At 43.2% G+C, this 25,961-nt stretch overlaps 2 protein-coding genes across 2 annotated transcripts in view; both read left to right on the top strand.

The window, feature by feature from the left end:
- The first annotated feature begins 301 nt into the window (after positions 1–301).
- On the top strand, positions 302–17,299 carry LOC135176656 (uncharacterized). The gene is made up of 6 exons (XM_064145813.1): positions 302–512; positions 2,917–3,141; positions 5,445–5,534; positions 6,236–6,316; positions 8,794–8,889; positions 16,653–17,299. Exons 1-6 carry the CDS (start codon positions 306–308, stop codon positions 16,803–16,805), a joined length of 852 nt encoding a protein of 283 aa, XP_064001883.1. The 5' UTR covers positions 302–305; the 3' UTR covers positions 16,806–17,299.
- Positions 17,300–19,223: 1,924 nt separating this feature from the next.
- Positions 19,224–25,961, top strand: part of MLIP (muscular LMNA interacting protein) — a 92,042-nt gene continuing 85,304 nt past the window's right edge. Inside the window, exons 1-2 of the mRNA XM_064146745.1 lie at positions 19,224–19,363; positions 19,874–19,979. Coding sequence (XP_064002815.1) covers positions 19,224–19,363; positions 19,874–19,979 — 246 coding nt within the window. The remainder of the gene's footprint in view (positions 19,364–19,873; positions 19,980–25,961) is intronic.

Genomic DNA, 25,961 nt, shown 5'->3' with positions numbered 1-25,961 from the left:
TTGTCATTTCTGTGTATGAAAAAGAGAGGTGGAGGGCTTTTGAGTATCAATAAATATTGGGTGTTTGGGAAAACTGGACAGTGACTACTTTGAAAACAAGGGAACTTTAAAAAGAGCAGTTCAGCTTTGTGCTTCCTGTGGGGACCACTCAACAGCTGAAGCAATGAATGATGAAAATGTGTAGGGATAACTTGCTAGGGTTTGTTTTTTAACTCTGATCATGAGGTGGTCACTAAAGGTCTGGTTTTTAGTAGTACAGAATATAACCTGTTTGAAGACTCTTGTTGATTGTTAATTCTTTTACAATGCTGAAGGTAGGCTTGGTTCCACGCTCGTGTAAGTCCCTAAAGGCTTCCACTGATTTCACCAGCTGCTGTTTGCTCTTTGACTCACCAGTATTGCTCTTTAACTGGCAAGGTGTCTGTGTGAGACTGCAGGTGCCTGTCAAGGTGAACAGGGGAAGGCTGTACTCAGAAGAGATTACAACACCTCGCAGAACTCGCCAGACAATTGTATGTACTTCAATTGCTTTCTTAAAGTCTACTGATGGTGGGTTTTTGTTTGTTTGTTTGTGTGTGTGTGTGTGTGTTTTTCCTTTGCCTCTTAGGACTCTGTCAAGTGGCTTCCCAAGTCTCCTAAACTGTACAGTGGCCATAACTGGAGCTCCCAGGGCTCTCGCTGGGCCTCTTTGAAAGGGAAGGAAGGTTTTCATGGTGGTAACCTGTACAAATTCAGCTCTGCTAATGGAAAATGGAGAGAAGGAAGGATCAGTCCTGAGCAAGAAGCAGAGGAACTGGAGGATCCTGATGACGTAGGTGCTTTCCTTCAAGTCAGGAGGGAAAATCTCTTCTGTGCACCAAAACCCTGCAATCTGCTGGCAGTGCTATGTTGCCAAGCATTTTGCAAGAGTGGAAAGCTGCACTGCCTGTACTTTCACATTCTTGCTTGTGCAGAATCATGCTCAATGGTTTATTTCTCTAGTAAGCTTGCAATTAAACCATTGGTCCAACCCTCAAGAGTACAGTTCAACTTGCAGGTTAAGAAGGGTAAACTGAAAGATGATGTTTTTAGTTTACTCCTGCTTTTATTTCCAGTTACCAACTTCCCTCCGTTTCTTCTCAGGTAAGCAGGTTGTTAGCAGCACTTGAAGCTCAGTGTCTCCTAAGGACTGGATGACAGAATGTGAGGTTGCAGTGCTAGCCCTGTGGATGTTTAATACTGGGCAGTGTTCTTCTGGGATTCTGGTGTCTGGGAAACCCTGCATGCTGTGGTTTCTCTAGCCTGTGCCTTCCAGTTGTCTGTCATCTGGACAGCAGCTTGTCTGCCTTCTCCATCATAGCCTGGCAAAAGGAAGTTGTGATTGCACTCTTGCTGCCTTTGTCTTTCAGGGCATTGCCCACCTGTCTTTCCTCCAGATGTTTGCTGAGACTTGAGAGAGGAATCAGGACTCCTGCTCCTCTGTCAGGACCTCCATTCTTTCTATGGCCCCAACTATTCTTGGTGTGCCCCTAATCTGGCCCCAAAACCCAGCTCTTGTTTCTAGCACCCATGACATATCAGTGTTGTTGATGGGCCCAGATTAGTCAGTCTGGCTCCCTTAAAGAGGAATCTCTCAAAAGAAGAAAGATAATGGATGTTTTGTGTGAAGTAAAGCTAAGCAAGTCCCTTTTAAAGTGAAAATAGGAAACTGTCAAGCTTTGTTTTTTCACCTCAGGGTTGGTTATGCTTCTTTCCATCCCAACCAAAAAGAGCTTATGGGAAAGCTCTGCTACAGACCAAAAAATAACATATCCAGTAGGTTTTCTGCACAGCTGTTCATGGCAATGCCACTGATTTTTGTTTCTCATATTAAGCTTTGAAGCTCAGGAACACATTTATAGGATGTATTTTCAAAAGTCTTAACCTTTGATTGCTGCATCATTTTACTGCCCAAAGAGGAGATAAAGATTATGATAATATGAAGATCTGATTCTACCTTACTCATCAAATTAAGGACCAAAAGTCCTCTACATGTAAATAACACATCTGTAAGATGTGAACAGAGTTTGGACATCATGGCTAAATTCCATGTAACCACTTAGCCAAGCATAACTGATAACTGGGAAACACTGTGCTCTGCAGTCAAACTTGTCTGAAGCTTTAATGGTTTGGTGGATGTGTTTTAATTGTGTACAGCTCTTCTCAAGCCCTTGTGGTTTAACTGACCCTAGGGTGACGTTGTCAGTTCCTCACTGCATCTGAGCAGACACAGCCTAGAGTCAGGCTTCAAAGTTGGCTTCAGGATGTCTCACCTCTGAGGCTGCACTTCCAGTGGACTCCTGAGTCACTGAGTTTGCAGGTCTGCACTCTCTGCTGTTTGCAGCTGAATAAAGTCAATCCACTTACTTGGACAAATCTTAACATTAAACCAGGTGCAGACTAGGGGCTTGTCTTCTCTCTCACACATGTGGTCCAAAAAATGGAATGTGAGCCTCAAGGAACTATGAGAAATCTTATTTTCTATATGAAGAACTCTTTACTTTACCTCTGTGGTTCTTTCCTCTGGAACAACAGGTTCAGTGCTACTGAACTGCCAGAGGCTGCCCAAAAATTCATGTTTTGATACTCTCTCCTTTATGTAAGGCATTACAGGATTTAGTAGGGTATGTGTGTTATATGTGCCTGTGTATGCCAGGGGAAGGCTGTATGAGTAATTGACCCTCCTGCGTCCAAAGAAAACCATTCCTAGAGAAATAATGGTAAAATAAAGATCCTTGGAAATTTGCTTTAAAGTTGGAGTTTTGTCTTCCATCAAACAAATTGTAGTGTACAGCAATGTGATGAAACAGATCCAATTTACAACAGAGAGTGGCTGGCTATCAGATAGGGATTCTCCTTACTGTGGCTGTGTTTACTTTTGTTGTCTTTCACCCCCAGGAGCCTATCTCCAAGTTTTCTGGCAGCCTTTTTGATACTGATGACAAGATGAGAGATCGAAGAAACACCAGACCATCTCTTCAAGAAAAGCACAGATCAGCAATGAAAGGGAAGAGTAACCTCAGGGTACAGCCACCCAGCTCAGCAGCAGGCTGCTTCCCCAGTGAGAGTGGCCAGATCCTGGAGGAACTGAGGGCAGTGGATGTGCCACAGCCCCCACTGAAGGTATTGAGCTGCTGCATAGGTTGGTCTTGCTGATGAGGGGCTCCACATGTCCATGGGGAGGTCCACCACTTATGTGAGGCAGTTTGTGAGAGATGCAAAGAAGGGGAGACACTGCATGGTAGATGTCACGAGACTTGCCTTTTACATAATTTAAGCTGAAATTTGTCCTTATTCCCCCTGGCTTATATGGAAACCCAGTTTTCCCTTGAAAAGCTTTATTTGTAGCCATTCAATACTGTCTCGTATATAAAATGTTGGTAGTATTGTGAGGTTGAGCAAAGTGTCTGTGCAGGTGGGCACTTGGCTAAGTCTTAACTTAGGAGCATGATTTAGGAGCAGGGGCATGGCCTTACCCTCATGGCATAGGAGAGCCTTTGTCCCACAAAACTGATGGGAATATGCAAGTGGAAGTTTATCAGTGAAAACTGCAAGATGGGAGCTGGGTTTTATGGAGGAAGCCATGCTCTGAACTCAGTGGATGTATCCTGTCTTGGCATGCTTTGGAGCGTGCAAGGAGGAATTGTGCTTTATGGGATGACTCTTGGGGATGGCCCAGCACAGACCACTCCTTTGCTGAGCACTTGCCTATTAGGTGGGAGATGCAGAATTGCACTGCAAGCCCAAGGTCTCAGGAGGTAGCACCCATGCTGGGACTCGTCAGCAAACCACCGCTGGTGATCATGGGCTTGTGAAGTCTTGAGCATACAGATAATGCTACATCTAAAGCAACATTTGGCAGGATGGTTTTGATTTGACCAGTAGGGGATCAGTTCATGCCTTTTAAGGACTAACAGATTTCAGGTGAATAAGCAAGAGTAACTGCATACGTGTCTTACATTTTGAAATGCAGCTGTGCTGAGGTCTTCCTGATTTTAAATCACAAGAAGGTGCTCAAGCTGGATTGTCTTACAGATGTGAGGCAGATTAATGCAAATAAGAGCATTTTGCTAATACCATAAGGTGAAATGCAATTTGCCTTTTGATTCCACTGAAACAACAAATGGGGGGAATGATTCTTCAATGTCAACTGTATTTGGAACTTGAAACTAACTTTATTTGGCCTTTCCTAAGAATTCAGCAGATTTAAAAAAAAAAAAAACCCAAAGATTTTGTACTAAATTTTTGCTGACACCAGAAGGAGGATAGTTTAGGTAGATTGCAATTTATGCTGCTTTTTCAATGCTCCTGATACTTTGATTTTGAAGTCAGTCAGGAATGGTGAAGATTTTGATTCAATATAGAATCAAGCAGGTTGGAAGAAACCTCCAAGATCATCCAGGCCAACCTAGCACCCAGCCCTAGCCAGACAACTAGACCATGGCACTAAGTGCCTCATCCAGGCTTTGCTTGAACACCTCCAGGGACGGTGACTCCACCACCTCCCTGGGCAGCCCATTCCAATGCCAATCACTCTCTCTGGGAAGCATTTCCTCCTAACATCCAGGCTATACTTCCCCCAGCACAACTTGAGACTGTGTCCCCTTGTTCTGTTGCTGGTTGCCTGGCAGAAGAGACCAACCCCCACCTGGCTACAGCCTCCCTTCAGGTAGTTATAGACAGCAGTGAGGTCCCCCTGAGCCTCCTCCAGGCTGCACACCCCCAGCTCCCTCAGCCTCTCCTCATAGGGTTTGTGTTCCAGGCCTCTCACCACCTTCATCACTCTTCTCTGGACACGTTCCAGCACCTCAACATCTCTCTTGAATTGAGGAGCCCAGAACTGGACACAGCACTCAAGGTGTGGCCTGAGCAGTGCTGAGTACAGGGGCAGAATAACCTCCCTTGTCCTACTGGCCACACTGTTCCTGATACAGACTAGTATGCAATATAAATATACATACAGAAAACTTGCTAAAAGACAGGAGAACTACTGTAATAATGATAAAATTCATCTTTCTGCTCTCAAGAGCTGGAAATAAGTCAATCAGACTCTAGATGAGGTTCCACAGCAAAAGTTTTTCATAGACTTATCAAACAATACTGAGTTCCTGCTCCTCCTGGGTGCTGGTCTTGTTGCCATTGTGAATGCTCAGTAAGTTGGTGAGATTTATGATACAACTGGTTGGGCAAGTAGACTTCTGTAGATTTGGCATGAGACTAAAATGTGGAGCAATAATGCATTTGTGGTGCTATCAAGGAGTAAAGACTAGTCTTGCACATCCCAGTGTTAAAGCATGGCACTCTTTTCCTCTGGGCTGAGCTCTGTAGGGGCAATGCAGAGTGGGAAGTGATTTTCATTGCTCATGTAATTAACAGGCAATGTTTTTGATTAATCAGGCCATTTATCCATTATAATTCTTTTCCAGATAACCATTACTGTGTGCAGTCAAATGGGGAGTCTTGGTATTAGCATTGCTGGTGGAAAGGGCTCATCTCCATGTAAAGACAATGATGAGGTGCATTTCATTACTCACACTTTATGTACTAATTGTTAGAAAGAAACTGCTGAGGAGTTCTCAGAACCTGTTGCCTTTTGCTGTTGCCTTGCTAAAGTTGTCCTCGGTGTAACGTCACTCCTTTTGTAACAGAGCTAACAAGGGTGAACATGGGGAGTGGAAACAGGCGGTAGACTTTGGTGGGGGAAGCTCCTGGAGGGATGATTTTGAAGAGAAAACGTGATGCAAATTGACAGTTTTCCAAGGAGAGACTGAAGCATTGTTGGCTATTTTCTACCTCCGTTTGGGCTCACTCCTTTGATAATCCACATGCCTCTTCCATCCCATTTGTTGGTTCCCAGGGGCTGACTTGTTTTGAGAGAAGAAATATTTCTCCCATCTTCTCACTTAATTATCATTTAAATAAGTCTTTGTTTTCCGCTCTGTCTCCCCTACAGTGTAAACAATTAATGACTTCTGCTCATTGTTGTGTGTGTCAGCTATAGAGGCTGCTTTTTGTTGTTGTTGGGTTGGGTTGGTTTGGTTTTCTTGGGGATTTTTTTTTTTTGGTCCTTGCTAATGTGCTGAGACATTTAGTTTTTAATTGAATAGAGGCAGCAGAACAACAAGTCTTGAAAATGAATTACTTTCTATTTGCTTTTTCACATGTAAGAACAATGGAAGATAGATCTGACAGCTCTGAAACCTGTCTTTTGTGTTAGCAGGGGATGGTGACTGCACGGCTGCCGAAAGATGGTCCAGCAGACTTGGCTGGGGTTCAAGCAGGAGACAGAGTGGCAGAGGTAGAGGGGTTATTTGTCAATGTGGAGTATATTCTTGTGTTGTTATCTCTAATTCAAATAGCTCAGAGTTGGGGAATTTGAATTGTAGATCTAGGCTTGCCTTAGCTTTTTACATCCTTCCCAAGCTACATTACAAAGAAATTATAATGACATTAAATTGTTGTTTTCCTTCTTATTATAGTCTGGTTTTCAGATCTTTATGTTCAAAGGGCTTAACTAAATATTATTCACTTAAATAGCTGATATGTAAATGAAAATAATGGTCTTAGTAAGGAGCTTTGTAAGCACAAATGTAGTTGTGCTTGGCCCAGGAAGCTTGCTTATGACATTGTATTAGATTTGCTAGATGAGTTCATTGCAGTTGGTACGAAGAAGTACAAACCAGACGAGTTAGTTTCTCCAAGGTCATATTTGTTTGAGAAGAGAACTGCTCAAAGTAACTCCCCTGATAAAGGCTTACAGTGGCAAGTGTCTATTGGGCTACGCCTCCTCAAGTCTCATCTTTCCTATAGCAGAAGCCACTTTCTTGAGTTTCAGAGGTTTCCAAGAGCAGTGACCTTAATGTACAGTTTTGCCACACACACTGTCTGGCTTCCATCTGCTGAGAAAGGCAGAGTGGGAGGAGAGCCTCTGCAAAATTACTCTGAGGTGGCACTGCTCTGTGATTTTTCTTCAGCTCTACTTCTCTTAAACTGGCATTTAGGTATTCTTAAATTAACAGTTTTTGTTCCAGTATAGTCCATGTTGAAAGTTAAGGTAGGATGGAGGAATATTGTGAGTTTATTCCTGGCAGTTTAATAAGGATACAACCTGTACCAGCCAAAGGCAGGTTAGTGTATTCAGTTTGTAAAACTATGTTATAGACAAAATCCATATATGAAAGTTAGCTTAGCAGGTTAATTACTGTGATGGTTTGGGTGTTACCTGCCCCCCACACTTTAGAAATCACCCAGACTAGGCTCAGCTGGCTCTGGAAATTGAGTGAAGCTTATATTTACAGCTTAGCTCAATATACAAGCAGATATTGACCGTATATACAGAAACAGACAAGGTAAAAGGTAATACAGAAACACAACAGCCCTCCCAGAAACCTGAGTCCCCAGGAGGGGCTCTCAGCCACCCCTTCACCTTCCCCCTACCCCAGTCCCAAGGAAGAATGGAGGTTCGGCCACGGGGGTTAGGAAGCAAAGTGGATCAGTCAAAGAAACAGAGGGTGAGATTAGAAGAGAGATGCAGCTCCAAGCTTGCCAGCAGCAGAAGAGAAGTGGTTATCTATATTTTTATTTCTTGTTCTTCTACATCTCAGCAAGCCAGTGAGGGAAGTAGCCATCAGCCTTGTTTTCCTTCCACAGCCTGTTATCTAGTTCTTCTCACCAAAACATTCTAGCTAGGCTCAAACTAGCACAATTACCTATCAAAATCTGTACTGTCTCACCTTTTTTCCCCCTCCCCCTTCTACTATGAAAGCATTATCCTGGTCTAATGCTTGTATTTGAACAGCTGTTAGACACAATTTCACAGGATCAGATCATCAGGGAACAGAAAAAAAAAAAAAAAAGCAGGATTTTTAGGTTGCTGTATCTGTGTCTTAAAAATCAGCCAGTTGGGGTTTCAGGGACTGCTTGACACATGCTAACTGCTAAGGTGTGTTGATTTCATGACTGGTCAAATGCAACATGTACCAGTCAAAGGCAGGTTAGTTTATTCAATTTGTAAAACTATGTTATAGGCTGAATCCATATATGAAAGTTAGCTTAGCAGGTTAATTACCTATCAAAATCTGTACTGTCTAACCTTTTTTCCCCCCTCTCCTTTCTATTATGAAAGCATTATCCTGGTCTAATTTTTGTATTTTAGCAGCTGTTAGGCACAATTTCACAGGATCAGATCATGAGGAAATAAAAGCAGGACTTTTAGGTTGCTGTATCTGTGTCTTAAAAATGAGCCAGTTGGGGTTTCAGGGACTGCTTGACACATGCTAGCTACTAAGGTGCGCTCCGTTCATGACTAGTCAAAGAACAGACTAACCCTTCTGTTTGTCGCTGTCCTGCTGCTGTTGTCCTGCAGATAGCTATGATTTCCCTGTCTTCCACAAGATGGCAGGCTCACTCATCTGTTTAAAGAAGGCAGAAAGGGAAAGCCTCTGCTTTTTGGTACGTGGGAGGTGGCAAGGAGTGAATGCATCCATGCATTCAGGTGTGTGATCCAAGCCCTAATGTTTTGACTGCAGGATTGATCCCTGTACAAATAGCCATCTTGATGCTGCGTGCTACAACTTCTTTTTCCTGAACTGACCATTTCAGTAGTTCAAATACACAGTCAGAGATGGGTAGTGACAGGGCTTGCAAGTGTGTTTCTTTTGTTGTGCAGCTGCATGTAACAATAGCGCCAGACGTCTGTGTACTAACCTGCTTGGGAGGTCGTTTCTCTTAACATGAATAACAGACGTCTGCATTTCTGCTACTGTGTTTTTAAAGGCATCCCTTGCTTCAGAACGTGATGCCCTTCATGCTGGTCCTACTGAAGCTTCATCCAAGGACAGCCCCTGTCCAGCAGTAAATCACATCATAACAGTAAGTAAGGTGGTCTCAGTGAGTAACAAGTTATCTTTAGCTAAGTACTTGCCCTTGTCTTTCACTACTGCTAGTGAAGATGGTAAAGAATGGCAGGAAAGTTGTGAATGGCTGTGTAAGAGGAGAACACTTACTGAAGATTAGTGACCCCACCATGCATTTACTTGGCTGTCACTGCAGCTGGAGTGTTGCTTCTGGAGCAGCTCAGCTGCTGTATAAGCATGGGTGTAGCATACCAGAGATTCTGAAGCACTCAGATTTGGATGCTTTAAAGGTAATGACCATTTCTTTCAGTGTAAGTGTTTATTCTGTTGTCTGGACTCCCTCTTTAGCTAATGGAAGGAGCAGCATCTCCAGGGTGTCTCCTTTGGGAGGGAGAGTTTGAGCTGCTACCTGGAGGTAGCCATTCTTATTTTCTGACCTGAGTGGGAACTTGCATGACAGGCTAAGAGTGCATGCCTTTACTTTAGGTGACTGATACCAGAACAGATCAAGTCTACCACATGTAAAACAGAAGCAAATGACCAAGCCTGCAGAGTGGCTTTTAGCGATCTGGACCACTCTCTGAAGACCTGTCCCAGTCATAGTAATCTGCCTACGTATCTAAACTTGTGGCTTCACTAAGAAGATAAGACAAAAGTATCCACATGTTTAAGGTCAAAAAGCATCCTTCTTGTATTGCTTCTTGAGTACCAGGCAGCAACAATGCTTTCTCTTACAGTGAATACTTACAGAGGAATACATTTGATTCCACTTCTTCCAGCCTTTACAAAATTCTCTTCCAGAAATACCATTCACAACCCAGCTAATGGCAAAAACCAAAAGTCCATCTGTTATGTGAAAGACTAGAATCAAAGACAGCCTTCAGGTTTTTTTTATTGACCTTTTGCAGTTTAATGTGATTTTTAAATTGACTGAAAAATGAGCAAACAGTCTGTGCAAATCTCTTTCCCTCAGGTTTCCTAAGTCCATTATCATTTCAGAAGCATTTTGCTGCAGCTTTTCTCTTTGAGAAACCCCCACCTGGCTACAACCTCCCTTCAGGTAGTTGTAGACAGCAATGAGGTCACCCCTGAGCCTCCTCTTCTCCAGGCTGCACACCCCCAGCTCCCTCAGCCTCTCCTCATAGGGTTTGTGTTCCAGGCCCCTCACCAGCTTCGTTGCCCTTCTCTGGACACCTTCCAGCACCTCAACATTTCTCTTGAATTGAGTGGCACAGAACTGGACACAGCACTCAAGGTGTGGCCTGAGCAGTGCTGAGTACAGGGGAAGAATAACCTCCCTCGTCCTACTTATTTCTTTAGTCATTATGTTACTTTGTTTTTTCAATGTAAAAAGAAATAGCAGTGGGGTATGCAGGTCAGAGAAGCACTACAAAAAAAGGACCACTAAAGTAGGATTCAGACTGTCCCTCTCATCATCAAAGACAGATTTCTTATGAAACTCATTCAATCACAGGCAGTGTTTGATTGACCTATGCCATATGACCTAATATTTCTGTCTTCAAGTTTTTTCTGGAGCACTGCTTTATTAGTTCAAAACATTGTCATGATTCTTGGTCTTATCAGCTAAGGGCACTGATATTTTTAGATGATTTTCTGTTTTGACAAGATAAAAGTCAAGACTCTGCCTTCTCACTGCCTTACATCTTGTGTAGTTTTATATATGCTTGCACAGAATCTCAATCACAGCCTTAGTGGCTTAGCCAACCCCGTATTGATCATGAAAGTTTCGGTGGAGTGTAAGCACCCATCTGCCATATGATCTTCTCTGTTTCAACTGCTGGTTTGATTCCACTTTCAACTAAGTAACTGAGTGTTTCTGAGTTAAGGTGAAAGATAAAAGGTGTGTGGTATGGCCATTGTGTTTGTCTCTAGAGTGTAGTGGTTAGGAAATTTACTTTGTGAATTGGAGATTAAGATGCTTCTGTTTGCATAGTGTGTTTTTCTCTCCCTCTTTTCAAGTAGTTTTCTTGTAGGACTGGGGCAGAATTGATTCACTTCAAACTTTGAATTCTTAGAGCCTGCAGAGCCTTTCAGTTAACTGTGTTAAATAGGAAAAAGTTCTCCTTTAAAAGTAAGTCATAGAATCATAGAATCAAGCAGGTTGGAAGAGACCTCCAAGATCATCCAGTCCAACCTAGCACCCAGCCCTAGCCAATCAACTAGACCATGGCACTAAGTGCCTCATTTCAGGATATTGTATTGAAATATCTCAAAGACAAAAAACCCCTACAAAGTAAACACATCAAGCACTGCAGACAATAGAAGCACAAATGCATGCAAGAAACAAGCAGGCTGAAGCAAGGCACCTGGAACCCTGTGCTCTAGGACATAGCATACTATTGGAGGGAAAAAAAGAGGACAAATACTTGAATCACCACAGAAATTTATCAGCAACATCTGCCCCTGTGAAAAGACATCCTCATGGGCTCTGCAGGAAAGCTGTACTCAATTCCTGCAAGTCTCTCAGGTACCATTGCTGCCTTTCACAGGAGTGCTAAGCTTTCTTCAAAATCAAAGGATGGGTAATTTGGGCCATTATGGGGGTCAGTACCTTTTAAGTCCCCCGATGTGATCAAAGCAAAGCAGTTTCTTCTGTGTTTTTATAGCATAAGGCCATAATAACTACACCAAAAGCACTTAAATGAAAACCTGTGCACCAGGGTCCAGTGTCAGGGAAGTCACTATCCAGTGGTACGTTAGAAGATTAAAGAAATGGTGCAAGGGCAACTTTCATAAGCAGTTTGAATCATATAAAAGCCTTTTGTGTCCCACTGCATCACAGATATGGTATGATGGACATTGATCTTTCATTTTTTTTGCCTGCTACAAAATGTGATGGAGAGTTTTACTGAAATCCACCTTCAACTCGTACATTGCCCTTGAGAGGCACTGAACTGTGATACAGGACATGTCCTTCCTGCTTTTTAGGCACTGAAATACAACTTCAGAGGAATAAAGGAAAACAATAACCTGTTTCAAATGATTAATCATGCACTTTCCCAGAAATATTCTACCTATTTTCATGACTTGGTAATGACTGGCACTGAAGGTATTATTTTAATGAGTGCATGGTGATGGAAACAGAGTAGGACTTTGCAGTGTCAACAGAAATATTTTAAACAAGTTCAGACACTGTTCAGTAAAAACTACTGGAGTAAAATAAGAGGAAAAAAAACCCCAAGAATCAGCACAATCTGTCCTCTTACACCAGCATCCACTTCTTCTGAACAGTTGCTGTAAAAGATGGAAAGTCTACACATTCCTTAGGTGAGTGGCTCTTGAGCTCAGCTACCCGTGCTGGAACAAATTTCCTTGTTTCTCTCCTAAATGCTGTACCTGTGATGGGCAGTGGAAATAGTTTGCTTCTTTTTTGCTGTGATATGTTTTTTTTTTTCACATGTGAAGTCTGTCTTGCCTCAGTAGTGACACATCAGGAAGTGTACAGTCAAATACAGTTATTGAAGAAAAGGCCTTAGGAGCAAGGTTTGCCTATATAACAGGATGAATATGCACTCAATGAAGATAAGATTTCTTCTGAAGCTCATTCAATCAGTAAAGACTCAATCAGAAAGCAAAGGTAAAACCTCCTTTAGATTTTGGGAAGAGAGGCACTGGGTTTGAGAAGAAGATAGAGCACAAGATAATGCAAGTTCAGAGTTGCTGAGTTTTGTTCTTTTCTTTTGATTTTTAAAAGAAACAGAACTGGGAGAGGAGAGGAAGACGATAAAGCTTAGATTGTGGTTTTCTTACAGGTAGGGTGAATGTGAAGGTGGCAATGGAGAGCCTTAGGTTCATAGGGGTTAGTTTGAGGATGGAAAGGCCACTCTGGTTAGAAATGTGCAGTGGTTTTTTAACATCCATTCAGGCCACACCTTGAGTGCTGTGTCCAGTTCTGGGCCCCTCAATTCAAGAGAGATGCTGAGGTGCTGGAAGGTGTCCAGAGAAGGGCGATGAAGCTGGTGAGGGGCCTGGAACACAAACCCTATGAGGAGAGGCTGAGGGAGCTGGGGGTGTGCAGCCTGCAGAAGAGGAGGCTCAGGGCTGACCTCATTGCTGTCTACAACTACCTGAAGGGAGGCTGTAGCCAGGTGGGGTTTGGTCTCTTCTCCCAGACAACCAGCAAGAGAACAAGGGGACACAGTCTCAAGTTGTGCTGGGGGAGGTCTAGGCTGGATGTTAGGAGGAAGTTGTTGTCAGAGAGAGTGATTTGCATTGGAATGGGCTGCCCAGGGAGGTGGTGGAGTCACCATCCCTGGAGGTGTTCAAGAAAAGCCTGGCTGAGGCACTTAGTGCCATGGTCTGGTTGACTGGCTAGGGCTGGGTGCTAGGTTGGCCTGGATGATCTTGGAGGTCTCTTCAACCTGCTTGATTCTATGATTACTGTTGCTGCTAGGAGGGAGAAAGTCTATTTTCACTGAATTAGATCTCGTGCAAATGCATACTCTGTTACTGAACTGGACTGCTCTCAATTTGTGGTTGAGTATGTGACACAATCCACAACCAAGAGTTGTTTTGTTATTGGTCATTTGGCTGTGAGGAGCTCAGGGCCCCTGCACATCTCACTTGGGAGGTGGCTGCAGAGCAGGACAATTGGCTGCAGAGGAAGGAGAAGCAGTGGGTGTGGGGACAACTGCAATATGGATTTTCCTGCGATCTCAGGGGACAGTGGTTGAGATGTGCAGGCAACAGAGGGACAAGATGTGACTGCTCTTGGACCAGAATATTTGATTTGTTAGAGCAGCTCAGCAATATGTCTCCAAATCAACTTGAATAGATGCATGTACAGGCTTCTCTCTGCCTGGGGAGGATGCAGAGGGACTACTGCAGATTAGAGCTAAGCCTGCTTTTCTCTCAGGAGAACACATTTCCATCCTTTACAGCACTTCTGGGCTGAGATGTTCTTCATCCTCAGTTGGGAGAAATTTGAAAGAGCATTTGTGCCTGTGGGATTTATTCCACTAGCAGTATTGTTAACACTCTCAGATTTGTGTTTCTTTCCAATGTAGGTAATCAGGTAAAAAAAACCCCAAACACAGCAAACAAAACCCTCAATCCAAACCATAACAACAAAACCACCATCGAAAACCCCCAACCAAACCAAACCAAAATATCCCCCCAACCAACCAAAGCCTGCAAAAGTCCTTTCTGTGTCTATAATTAAAGTGAATAGCAATTGCTAAAATAAGAAGCATTTTGGACTGCCTAAGGGAAAAGACTTGCCAAGGATTTTGTGTCAAATCTAAACTGTGAGTGTGTATGTTTGGGGGTGATGGTGCTTTGTGCTGCTAGTTTGAAGGTTTAGTGTTAAGCCTCAACAACAGCTAAAACTATCTTCTTTCTTCTTTCCTTTTCCTGATTTTTTTTTTCTCCTGTATTGAGTTTCCTCAATTAAATTCACATTGTGATTGTAACACCTAGTAGCATTATAATATTTGAGAGGCAGTATGCATGAATCCTCTCCAAAAGTGTTTGAAGAAAAGCTTTTGAGAAATTGGATTTGATTCCTTGCAAGTGGAATTGCTGGGGGGGAAGAGACAATGCTGAGAATGAGTATTTCAATAACTAGTGTGTTGAAACAGCTAAGGGCATACTGACAACTTCATCCACACTTGCTAATGCGCTGTCATAGAATCATAGAATCAACCAGGTTGGAAGAGACCTCCAAGATCATCCAGGCCAACCTAGCACCCAGCCTTATCCAATCAACTAGACCATGGCACTAAGTGCCTCATCCAGTCTTTTCTTGAAGACCCCCAAGGACAGTGACTCCACCACCTCCCTGGGCAGCACATTCCAATGGGAAATCACTGTCTCTGTGAAGAACTTCTTCCTAACATCCAGCCTCTACCTACCCTGGCACAACTTGAGACTGTGTCCCCTTGTTCTATTGCTGGTTGCCTGGGAGAAGAGGCCACCCCCCACCTGGCTACAATGCCCCTTCAGGCAGTTGTAGACAGTAATAAGATCACCCCTGAGCCTCCTCCTCCTCCTGGTCTTAGGGAAATGTGCACATCTGTGGAGGACACAGTATGGAAGGAAGGCTCTTCCCTGAGCTTTGAACAGATAGCTCAGTGTAATGCAAAGTCTGGTCCCGAGTAGTTCTGCAGGTGTCTTCAGATAGGGCATAGACCTCTGCACTAGTTTTTGAGGCAGAGAATCATAGAATCAAGCAGGTTGGAAGAGACCTCCAAGATCATCCAGGCCAACCTAGCACCCAGCCCTAGCCAGTCAACTAGACCATGGCACTAAGTGCCTCAGCCAGGCTTTGCTTCAACACCTCCAGGGACGGTGACTCCACCACCTCCCTGGGCAGCCCATTCCAATGCCAATCACTCTCTCTGACAACAACTTCCTCCTAACATCCAGCCTAGACTTCTCCCAGCACAACTTGAGACTGTGTCCCCTTGTTCTCTTGCTGGTTGCCTGGGAGAAGAGACCAACACCCACCTGGCTACAACCTCCCTTCAGGTAGCTGTAGACAGCAGTGAGGTCCCCCCGAGCCTCAACACCTCCAGGGACGGTGACTCCACCACCTCCCTGGGCAGCCCATTCCAATGTCAATCACTCTCTCTGTGAAGAACTTCCTCCTAACATCCATGTATAACAAGGACATAATATATAAATTCTTTCATTCTGTGGTGTGAACATCAAACATTTTTATAAGTTGTGACCCAGTGCAGCCAAGTAGCTGATAAATAAGAAATACTACCTGCCTTGAACATGTTCAGATCACTGGTAAGATGGATGTTTGATCTGGTTCGTGTGCTCTTTATGACCTGCTCCTTGTTAGATCCACTGACTTGCTGAAATGTTTTCTTCACACATTAAACTTTTCCTTTTTAAAGTGAAAACAGTGAAAAGATGACTTTGTGCATCACAGCTACATTTGCAATAGTCCATTCTTTGATACCAACCATCTCTGTTCTATTATTTGGCTATACATAAAGAACTGGACATTCTTCTCTTGTCTCACTTACAGCATTGAAATTAATCTCAAAACATTATGATTCTCAAAGAACACAAACTTCTTGTCCAAGAAATTTCTATTCATTAAATCCTTGTGTGCATGTTTATTAACTAACAGATCCACACATTAATATTTGGTCTTCATGTTTCTCTTGAACATATTTTGACAGTAAAATGGCTGAAATATGAAGGTTTCCAAAGATTGATAATTTATGTGTTTTGTGGTCCTTAATCTTTTACTGCTTTCAGGTGCATGGATTTAATGAACAATGAACTTAAAAGTAGCTGTAGTTTGGTTTTATATATGTAGATATAGTCTTTATCTTTTATTTGTTTCTCACCTCTATTTTTCTGTTGAAAGCTTGTGTTTCCTAATGAAATATGGAGGTTTCCAAAGATTGATAATTTATGTGTTTTGTGGTCCTTAATCTTTTACTGCTTTCAGGTGCATGGATTTAATGAATAATGAACTTTAAAGTAGCTGTAGTTTGGTTTTATATATATATATAGAGTCTTTATCTTTTATTTGTTTTTCACCTCTATTTTTCTGTTGAAAGCTTGTGTTTTCCTAATGAACTGCTGAGGAGGAAAGGCAATTTATCTTGTTTTTTCTCCAGTTACCAGTGCAATTTTGCCATAGCCCAGTTCATCTGTCAGGAAGCCCTACGGTGTTACCTTTCTCAGATGTTTTTCTCATGACCTACTTCCCTTGTACTTTGTAAAATATCACTTTTAAACACATCCCTGCTCTTGATCTGACCTTTCTCTGGCATCTTTCACATCTTGCTCAAGATACCTCGGATAATCCTCACACGCCCTTCCACTTCTGATGAAGACATGGACCAGGTGCCCCCAGACCCAGATGACTTTGAACCCGAGGAGCTCGACAGCGGAGAAGGCCATACCTATTTGGACTCTTTGAACAGTGCTTTTTATCCTCCCTAATAAAAGACTTTTCAGAGAGTAGTTGAATGGTGATTTTTCTTTCCCATTGTTCAGTTGCATTTAATGTAGCACTTGAACCACTATGCCTTATTTGTGGGGAAAAACCATTGCAGTGAGCATGGATTAGAGCTGGGGCAGCAAAACCCATGTCTCATTTTCTTTGCCTTGAGCCTTCCTTCATCCAGAAACAAAATGCATTGAGTGAGGTTATGTGAATGTCACCTTGTGGGTTTTTTTTTTTTGCTGGCTGTTTTTAAGGGCATTCTGTGTCACCTAGATGCAGCGATGAAAAGAGCAGATGATTTTAATCCAGAAAGTACTTTACCCATGTGGAGACACACTGGAAACAGCTGCACAGTTTGAGGTTTTCTAGAAATCTTGTCTGTGTTTTGTCTGTGTAGCTCACCCTTTTGTCTGTCCTTGGGTTCCTTTGAATTGTCCATTTTAATGTTGTTTTTTATGAGAATAAACCGATCCTTTTTCTGTCCTTTAAATAGTGCTGGTTTGTTGCTGTTTGGTGGGAGGGTTTTTTTCCCCTCTCTGCAGAGAAATGTTATTTTCCTTGCAATCCTGTATGTCATTCTAGAGCAAGAAAGAATAGTTTCTCCAGGTGTATCAGGTTTGAAGAGCAGCTGGGAACTACATTTAATCAGATCTAGATGCAGGAGCTATTTTACACAGCTGCAGCCCAGTGAATGAATTGAGAAGTCCTTATGTTTGAGAAAATACCTGAGACTTACTTCTTCTTCTGACTTTGCATATATATGTGTGTGTATGCACAATGTGTATATGTATTTGTGAGGTAAGCATTAAAAAGCACATGTTCTTCAAGTGTTCAGTCCCTTAATCCTCTTCACTGCTCTTCAGATTTCTAATGCATTTTGAGGCGCTGAAGAAGAACCTTTTGGTACTGATGTTTCTTTGGAATTCCATGTTGCTGCCTTAGCACAGAGGTGGGATCTGGCTCTGCCAGACTGCCATGCCATGAGTTTTATTTTATATATGCAGTGTGTATGGATGGCTATGATGAGTATCATAGATTATCATAGAATCAAGCAGGTTGGAAGAGACCTCCCAGATTATCCAGTCCAACCTATCATGCAGCCCTAGCCAATCAACTAGACCATGCCACTAAATGCCTCATGTATATACCATTTCTCTTCCTGGAAATGCCATATGGCACAACTCAGTGGCCTAGTAAATCCTCATCTTTTACTCTCTGCCTGAATGATTTCTCAGTGGATCATTCAAATACGAGTGCTGGTAGTTGGCTCTTCAGAAGCTACAAAGTTCCCAGAAGGGTATGGCTGCCACAGAAGTAGAACAATATCTCAACCAATAAAAGGGATGTTCTTATTGTGGAAAAATAGATTCATAATAACACTGTGATGTCAGTATTTCTCTTGACACTGTGGCATTTTCATTGTCTCGTGCACCAGCATTTTAGTTGAAGGTGACTGATCAGCAGTAAGACTCTTTTTTGTTTTTTTTGTTTGCTCATTTGCTGAATAAAAATTACTTTGGAATCTGATATAGCTTTAAAAAGAAAGATGGAATTCTGTGCATAAGCTGTCCAATTTGGACTAGCTTCAGTTATGGTGATAAATGAAATTGTATTTTGCAATATTTGCTTCCCCTCCCTCCCAGAATACATTACTTAATGTTTGATCACTGCATGCTGCATAAATATCATCAAGCTCAGAATCCATATATGCTTTGGTTATCCTGATAGTAATGCAGCTTGTTTTATTACTGCTTTATTATCTCTCACTGAACTGCAGGAAAAGTAAACTCCTTCTGCTGTTGCAAAGAAGCCCTGAGCTGCTGAGTAGGTTGTAGGTGAAAGTTAGTGAACTAAAAGTAGGAGTTCTGTTGAGGAGTTCTCTGTGTGTTTTAGGTTTGTCATTAGGTCTTGGAAGTCAAAACATCATTGTTGACATGGAGATAACATTTAAGCACTTAGTCCTGTGTCTGTCCCTGACAACTGAATTTGTTTTCAAGGTGATTTCAAGAGAATTGTGCTGTGGGTAAAAAACACTCTCTGGGGAGGGGGAAATGGAACATATATTGATAAATGAGCCCAGATAGTTTTGTAAGTGGAGATAAAACACTACAAAATGTATCAGCTGAAGACTGATGCACATTTAGTCAGGCTTCATTTGGGCCAAAGCAAAGACTGAGGCAGATGATTACTTTTCATTTCTGTTCTGCAAAAGACAGGCAGAGGTAGAGGTCAGATCCTGGTGTCTTTTATCAGCGCTGAGTAATACCTCTTGCGGTTTGGTGTTTGATAAGGGTGGGCAGAGACAGAGGGTGGAAAAGGCACGACGGGAGTTGGTCTGTAAATGACAGCTCATATCCTTTGCTTTGGCTTCCTGCTGACCTGGGAGGTGCCTCAGAAAAGCACACTGTCTCACGATGGAGCTTGCTTTCCGTGGGCAACTTGTTTCTCCGTATTCCCAGTTGCACATCAGTCCAAAGATAGCTAAGAAGCTAATAATGTCCATCATTAAACGTGTCTCATCATTGCTATGTGCATCATTGTGGAAGAAGCCAAGGCAAACTGTACCACTGAATATCAGAAGGAAGATTTTCGTGTGATGCAGCTATTGAGATGTGTTTTACAGCCTGAAATGATTTGATTTGCTAAGATAGCGTTCAAGGACAGTGTATATATATAGCTGAAGCAAAGAGTATCCAACAGAGAAGAGGTCATTTGTTCCACTGCTGTCATTTCTCATGAAGGGCAGCAGGTGCAGGACTTTGCCAGTACAAGGGTAGTCCACTCTAACACAATTGGCTTTAAAAAAACATGAAGAAGAGAAAGCACTTAGAGCCTCCTCTGACACAGGAGTATGAGGAAGCTCTGAATCTGTTGATTGTAATGTTGAAATAACCCTTGTTTTTATTCCCAAGCATATTCAAACTCACCCCTTTGCAGAAGGTCTGTCAAGAAGCCTCCTGTTCTCCATACATGCCATGTGGGGCTCTACCTCCTCACATGCAAAGCAGAGGCTTGTGGTGTTTCCCCTTTTCCACGCCTGCTGCCTCCTGCTCCGTGTTTGCAGAGCCAGCAGGGTGGACCAGGGAGTGACAGCAGCAGCTGCTGGTGCTGGGCAGGAATGCGGACCCACCTCTCCTCAGGATCAGCTTCCTCTCCTCGCCGCCTGGAAGGTAAGCCTGCCCCGTACACAGTCCTGGCAGCTCCGTGGTGCTCTTCGATTCTGCAAGGAACATGCCATGAATTACCGGCTAGAAATGCTGCTGAGGTCCTAACGTTTCCAGGAACGTAGGTGTGACCTTGGCTGAACGTGCTGGAGTGATGCAGGAGGTGGCTACTGGCATGGTGTGCTGGGGCAGGGACCAGCAATAGCCTTGGAACCTTAACTCCTGGCTCCTGCTGGGCTGGTGGTTACAAGTACTCAGGGAGTGTGTTTAGTTTCCTATTATTTCTTACACTTTGGGACTTTCTTTCTAAATCAGACATCTAAGAATCACCATGAATGTGGTTTCCCCATTATTCTTAATTTTTTTTGATTGGATTTCAGTAGGTGTTTTTGAATGGAGCATAATACAACCGAGTAGATCATGGCCAGAATTAGTGCTTCTGTGTATTGAGTGGTTGTGGTGTGCCTGATGCAGAGCTAATAAAAGCTACCAGCCTAAGAAAGAAGGAATGCAGGTATGTGATGTGTGATAGAGTCATTGGCTGGCAGCCCTGTACTGCAGCTGAGCTGGGTTGGAAATGAAAATGTGCAAAATAGAAGAATTGCAGGAGCCTGGTGAGTGAAAAGAGAGATGTTGAGGTGCTGGAAGGTGTCCAGAGAAGGGCAACAAGGCTGGTGAAGGGCCTGGAACACAAACCCTATGAGGAGAGGCTGAGGGAGCTGGGGGTGTGCAGCCTGCAGAAGAGGAGTCTCAGGGCTGACCTCACTGCTGTCTACAGCTACCTGAAGGGAGGTTGTAGCCAGGTGGGGGTTGGTCTCTTCTCCCAGGCAACCAGCAAGAGAACAAGGGGACACAGTCTCAAGTTGTGCTGGGAGAAGTCTAGGCTGGATGTTAGGAGGAAGTTGTTGTCAGAGAGAGTGATTGGCATTGGAATGGGCTGCCCAGGGAGGTGGTGGAGTCACTGTCCCTGGAGGTGTTCAAGAGAAGCCTGGCTGAGGCACTTAGTGCCATGGTCTGGTTCATTGGATAGGTCTGGGTGCTAGGTTGGACTGGATGATCTTGGAGGTCTCTTCCAACCTGGTTGATTCTATGATTCTATGAAAGCACCTGTGAATGTGACACACAAACATTATCATGGTCACTTGCTTTCTTCCCCAAGTAAGGAGACCAAATGAACAAAGAAAATACATCTTTCTAAATGGTTTGTTTACACTGTAGCACTGGATATTCAGCTCTTGCCCCTTACAAAAACCCAAGTACATCCCTCCCCCACCATCAGCTTCATCTCTTGGTCGAGAGATCAGTGACTGTAATACAAAGGAGTAATTAAAAATAGCTCAGTAGTTTAGGTAGTGTCTAACACATGCTTTTTATTTAGCACCTGTTTACTGTGATTTCAGCTGCAAATTAAAACAGGAAATAGACAGCTACTAACAGTGTTTTAGAGAGTGCTTGGAGTAAAATAACCATTGTGTCTTGGTGGGAATGAGAAACATACTGCTGTGATTTTGCTAAAAAGAAAGTCTCAGGTGGCTGGGCTCATGGTCTTCCCTTGGGTTTAGTTGAGTCATAGAATCAACCAGGTTGGAAGAGACCTCCAAGGTCATCCAGTCCAACCTAGCACCCAGCCCTAGCCAGTCAAGTAGACCATGGTACTAAGTGCCTCATCCAGGCTTTTACTGAACACCTCCAGGGACGGTGCCTCCACCACCTCCCTGGGCAGCCCATTCCAATGCCAATCACTCTCTCTGCCAACAACTTCCTCCTAACACCCAGCTAATACTTCCTCTGGCACAACTTGAGACTGTGCACCCTTGTTCTATTGCTGGTTGCCAATAGAAGTGTCTCAAGCTCTGCATTGCTGCTTCATTGCACCACCAACAGCCTGCTCTTTTACTGCATGAGTATCTGTGCCCTAGCATGAGGAGACAGTGACTTCCCTGGGGAATGCTGTTTGGGATCCTGCTGGCATCTGGGATATCCTGGCCACTGGTGAGATAGGGCTAGGAAGCATGCTGAGCACACACAGCTGACTGCCCACCTGATGTGCTCTGGTCCTTCTCTGTGGTTTAAGACCATTGTAAGGGGCTTGGAGGTATTCTGTGTTTTTCACCTCTGCCACAAGAATGTAAAGTGAGCATCAGTGTGATGTAAGCTGCAATTAGGATCCCACAGAAGGCTTCCTGTGAGGATACAACCTCCCATCAGGTCTACAACTACCTGAGGGGAGGTTGTAGCCAGGAGGAGGTTGCTCTCTTCTCTCAGGTGGCCAGCACCAGAACGAGAGGACACAGCCTCAAGCTACGCTAGGGGACATTTAGGCTTGAGGTGAGAAAGTTCTTCCCTGAGAGAGTCATTGGACACTGGAATGGGCTGCCCGGGGAGGTGGTGGAGTCGCCGTCCCTGGAGCTGTTCAAGGCAGGATTGGACGTGGCACTTGGTGCCATGGTCTGGCCTTGAGCTCTGTGGTAAAGGGTTGGACTTGATGATCTATGAGGTCACTTCCAACCTTGGTGGTACTGTGTGTGATTCAGTGTGATATTAGGTGGTGCAAAGGCATTATGCAAGTCTCTCTGTGCAGGGACAAGTTTCAACCTCATAGAAAAGGTTTTGGAGATAAGAGCTTCTTAATACCGTTTGGCTTCCTGATGCAGAGCAGAGAACCACAGCTTTCCTCTGGATATTACATCATGTACTCATTCAATTTATCCCAGCATTTCCAGGAGATGCAGTGGGATGTCATTTTAGTCTCATGCCATCAGCCTCATATTTATTCCCTCTACTGTGGCAGCCCTTGTAGATTTGAAATTGAATGTAAAAGAGGCTAAAGAGAAATGATTGTCCCTGGAGTTATTTTTTCTTTTCCCTGAAGAGTGTTTCAGAACAGAAAATCCTAAGTTTGGGAATTTTTTTGTCAGGTCTTTGTATGTAAACTAGATTGTTGGGTGACAACTTCTTGGACTGCACTTTTTTCCTTTATCCAAGGCTCTAAAGATCATGGGAATGAGCACAGCATCTCTCAAGACACAAGCAGAGTTGAAAGGAGTGTGCCTAGTTTTGGCTGTCATTTCCACAAAGACAATTGAAAGATGATAGGTCAAAAAGGAAGGATCTTCTCCAAGATCTTCTCCCTTCTCCAAGGGGAAGGGAGAGAAAGGGTGACTGTTTCCTTTAATAGAGCTTTAGCAAGATACTTAAACTGCCAATTTCACAAAGGGTTGTGCATTTCTTGGTGAGTTGCAGATCAGTTACCAGTAAGCATGTTCTCACCTAAAAGCATATTCTGTGTCCTGGTGATTCCCTTTCCCTTGCTGGTGCATGACAAACCAGCCTTGTGTGCAAATCAACCCTGAGATACCACAAGCTCTGTTGATGTGGCAACTGAAGGGTGAGTTACAAACCTTGGCATCTGCAGCAGAGGACTGAGAGGTTCCCTCAGCACTGCAGCTTCTAATATTGGCCTCTTGACTTTATCATTGTGAACCAGAGCCAAGTTATTCCTCTACAGTCGGCTAACAGACTCCACAACCACTATCTGTACTGCTATTTAGCTCTATTTTAGATGTTGACCAGTCATTTCTTCTAGTGTGTGAGTGCTCACATTACCTGCTGACATTTCTGTAGTTCTTCCTGCATTTTAAAAGTCCAAGAAAGTGTATTTTGGTATTAGAAGAGGACAGTGCACTCCACACAAGGCTCTAGTAGCACAGCTCTAGTCCCAAACGCTCAACAAGGAAATATCAGTGGTCATGGTGAAGCACCATTTAAAGTACTGTTCTGTATGCTTTCTGTCATAGAATCATAGAATTAACCAGGTTGGAAGAGGCCTCCAAGATCATCCAGGCCAACCTAGCACCCAGCCCTAGCCAGTCATCTAGACCATGGCACTAAGTGCCTCATCCAGGCTTTTCTTGAACACCTCCAGGGACGGTGACTCTACCACCTCCCTGGGCAGCCCATTTGTGATGGTTTGGGTGTTACCTGCCCCCCCCCACTTTGGAAATCACCCAGAATCACCTAGACTCAGCCAGCTCTGAAAACTGAATGAAGCTTATATTTACAGCTAAGTACAATATACAAGCAGATATTTACAGTACATGCAGTTATAGACAGAAATAGACAAGGTAAAAGGCAATACAGAAACACAACAGCCCTCCCAGAAACCTGAGTCCCCAGGAGGGGCTCTCAACCACCCCTGCACCTTCCTCCTGCCTCTCTTAACCTTACCCTGGTCCCATGAAGAATACAGGTTCAGCCAGGGGGTTAGGAAGCAAAGTGGATTGGTCAGAAATGGAGGGTGAGGTTAGAGAGTAAGAAGCAGCTCAGCCAGCAGCCCCAGTGAGAGTGGTTATCTATGTTTCTATTTCTTGTTCCCATTCATCTCAGCACGCCTGTGAGTGAAGTAGACATCAGCCTTGTTTTCCTTTCACATCCAGTAATCTAGTTCTTCTCACCAAAACATTCTAGCCTGCTTCAAACTAGCACACCATTCCAATGGCAAATCACTCTACACAACAGCACGTGGTGCCAGCTGATCATATTTGTTGTTTTGCTTGCCTGATATCTCTGTGAAGACAAGTTAGTGCTATTTACCTTCATGGACTTTTTCAGTGTAAGCTTTTGGGATAGAGGGGACAAGGGTCTGGTAACCCAAATCCTTCCTGAACAATTTGCTGTGATGCCAAAGCAAAGTTTATTGTTATCAGCAACAGCTGCCTGCCCTCTCTCCATGCTTCTATTTGTGGATTTTCAATGGCTATAAATGGAAACTTGCCCTGACCAGAAATCACAGCAGCACTGCCCGACACTTCTCCCTCCTGGCTTCAAAAGTACAGGGATATCTAACATGTAGAGGGGTTAAGTCACTTCTGCTCAGGATACTCGTGTGGGCTTTCTTTGCTGTGGGAAATGGAGTTAGGAAAACATGAAGAAAGAGTTTTGGGAGGAGAAACTTCGGAGCAACGGCAAATGGTGAGCTGCACAGGGAAATGTTGGTAGCTTTTAATTCCTGTTATTATAGTGGTGCTATATTATACTCTTATCAATATAACAATATATAAATAACATTATAATATGTTGTATATTAATATATTCTTATTATTATACAATGAGAAGAAGGAAAAGCAAATAGTCTGGAGTATTTCCCAGTTTCCTTTGACCACTGACTTTGAAAATTGAAGCTGTATGTTGCATTAATTCTGATGGTACCTTTCTGTGGAAATCTGTGAATGGATTTCATGTGCAGAACCTGCAATCCGTTCAAGATTGATTTGTTATTGTAACCCAGGCTGCCAGCTAATCGTTTGTGGTTTGCTTGCATTTCCCTCCAGGGGCTATTTAATGTCTTTGCACGTTATTTTCCGCAGTGTTAGAGCAGTGAATGGCAGAAGAAAAGTTTGCCTGTGTCTGGAGCGTGTCTGCAGCTTAGCAAGGAGGTGTAATCAAAACAAATTACTAGGAGAAACTAAAAGCTGTTGAAACACAGCTTTTTCCTAATTAGTGTAGGCTTGAAATGTGCAATTTGCTTGCTTTACCAAGGTTATTTTCTTGATGTCACAAAAAGGAGCAGTTCATTCTTGGCTCTGTGAACAGTGTCCATCACTTCTGTTAAGAAAAAATATTACCACTGATTTTTTTTTTGGCACTTATGTAGTGTTTGGTGTTGTGTTGGTTTGGTTTCATGATGTTTGATCAAAATGGTTCATTCTGCTAGCCTCAGTTAAATGAGAATTGGCAAACCTGTGCGTAAGTTAATAGTTTTAAATACAACCTCACCACTGCAAGGTGCACTGAGTAGGAAGTAGGGGAAGTGTTGAAACAAAGTAAGAACCTGGCCTTAAAGTACTTTTTCTTCTCTTGTGTATTATATGTATTTATATATATATATATATAAAAAAATATATAGTAGCTATACAGTGTATATTACATATATTAATATATACTAATTATATTAATATATATTGGATGTCCATTAATAGATATTAAATA

Source organism: Pogoniulus pusillus, chromosome 7, assembly GCF_015220805.1.
Source record: "Pogoniulus pusillus isolate bPogPus1 chromosome 7, bPogPus1.pri, whole genome shotgun sequence".
In the NCBI taxonomy this organism is placed as follows: Eukaryota; Metazoa; Chordata; class Aves; order Piciformes; family Lybiidae; genus Pogoniulus; species Pogoniulus pusillus.
This window is presented reverse-complemented; position numbering and strand designations above follow the sequence as displayed.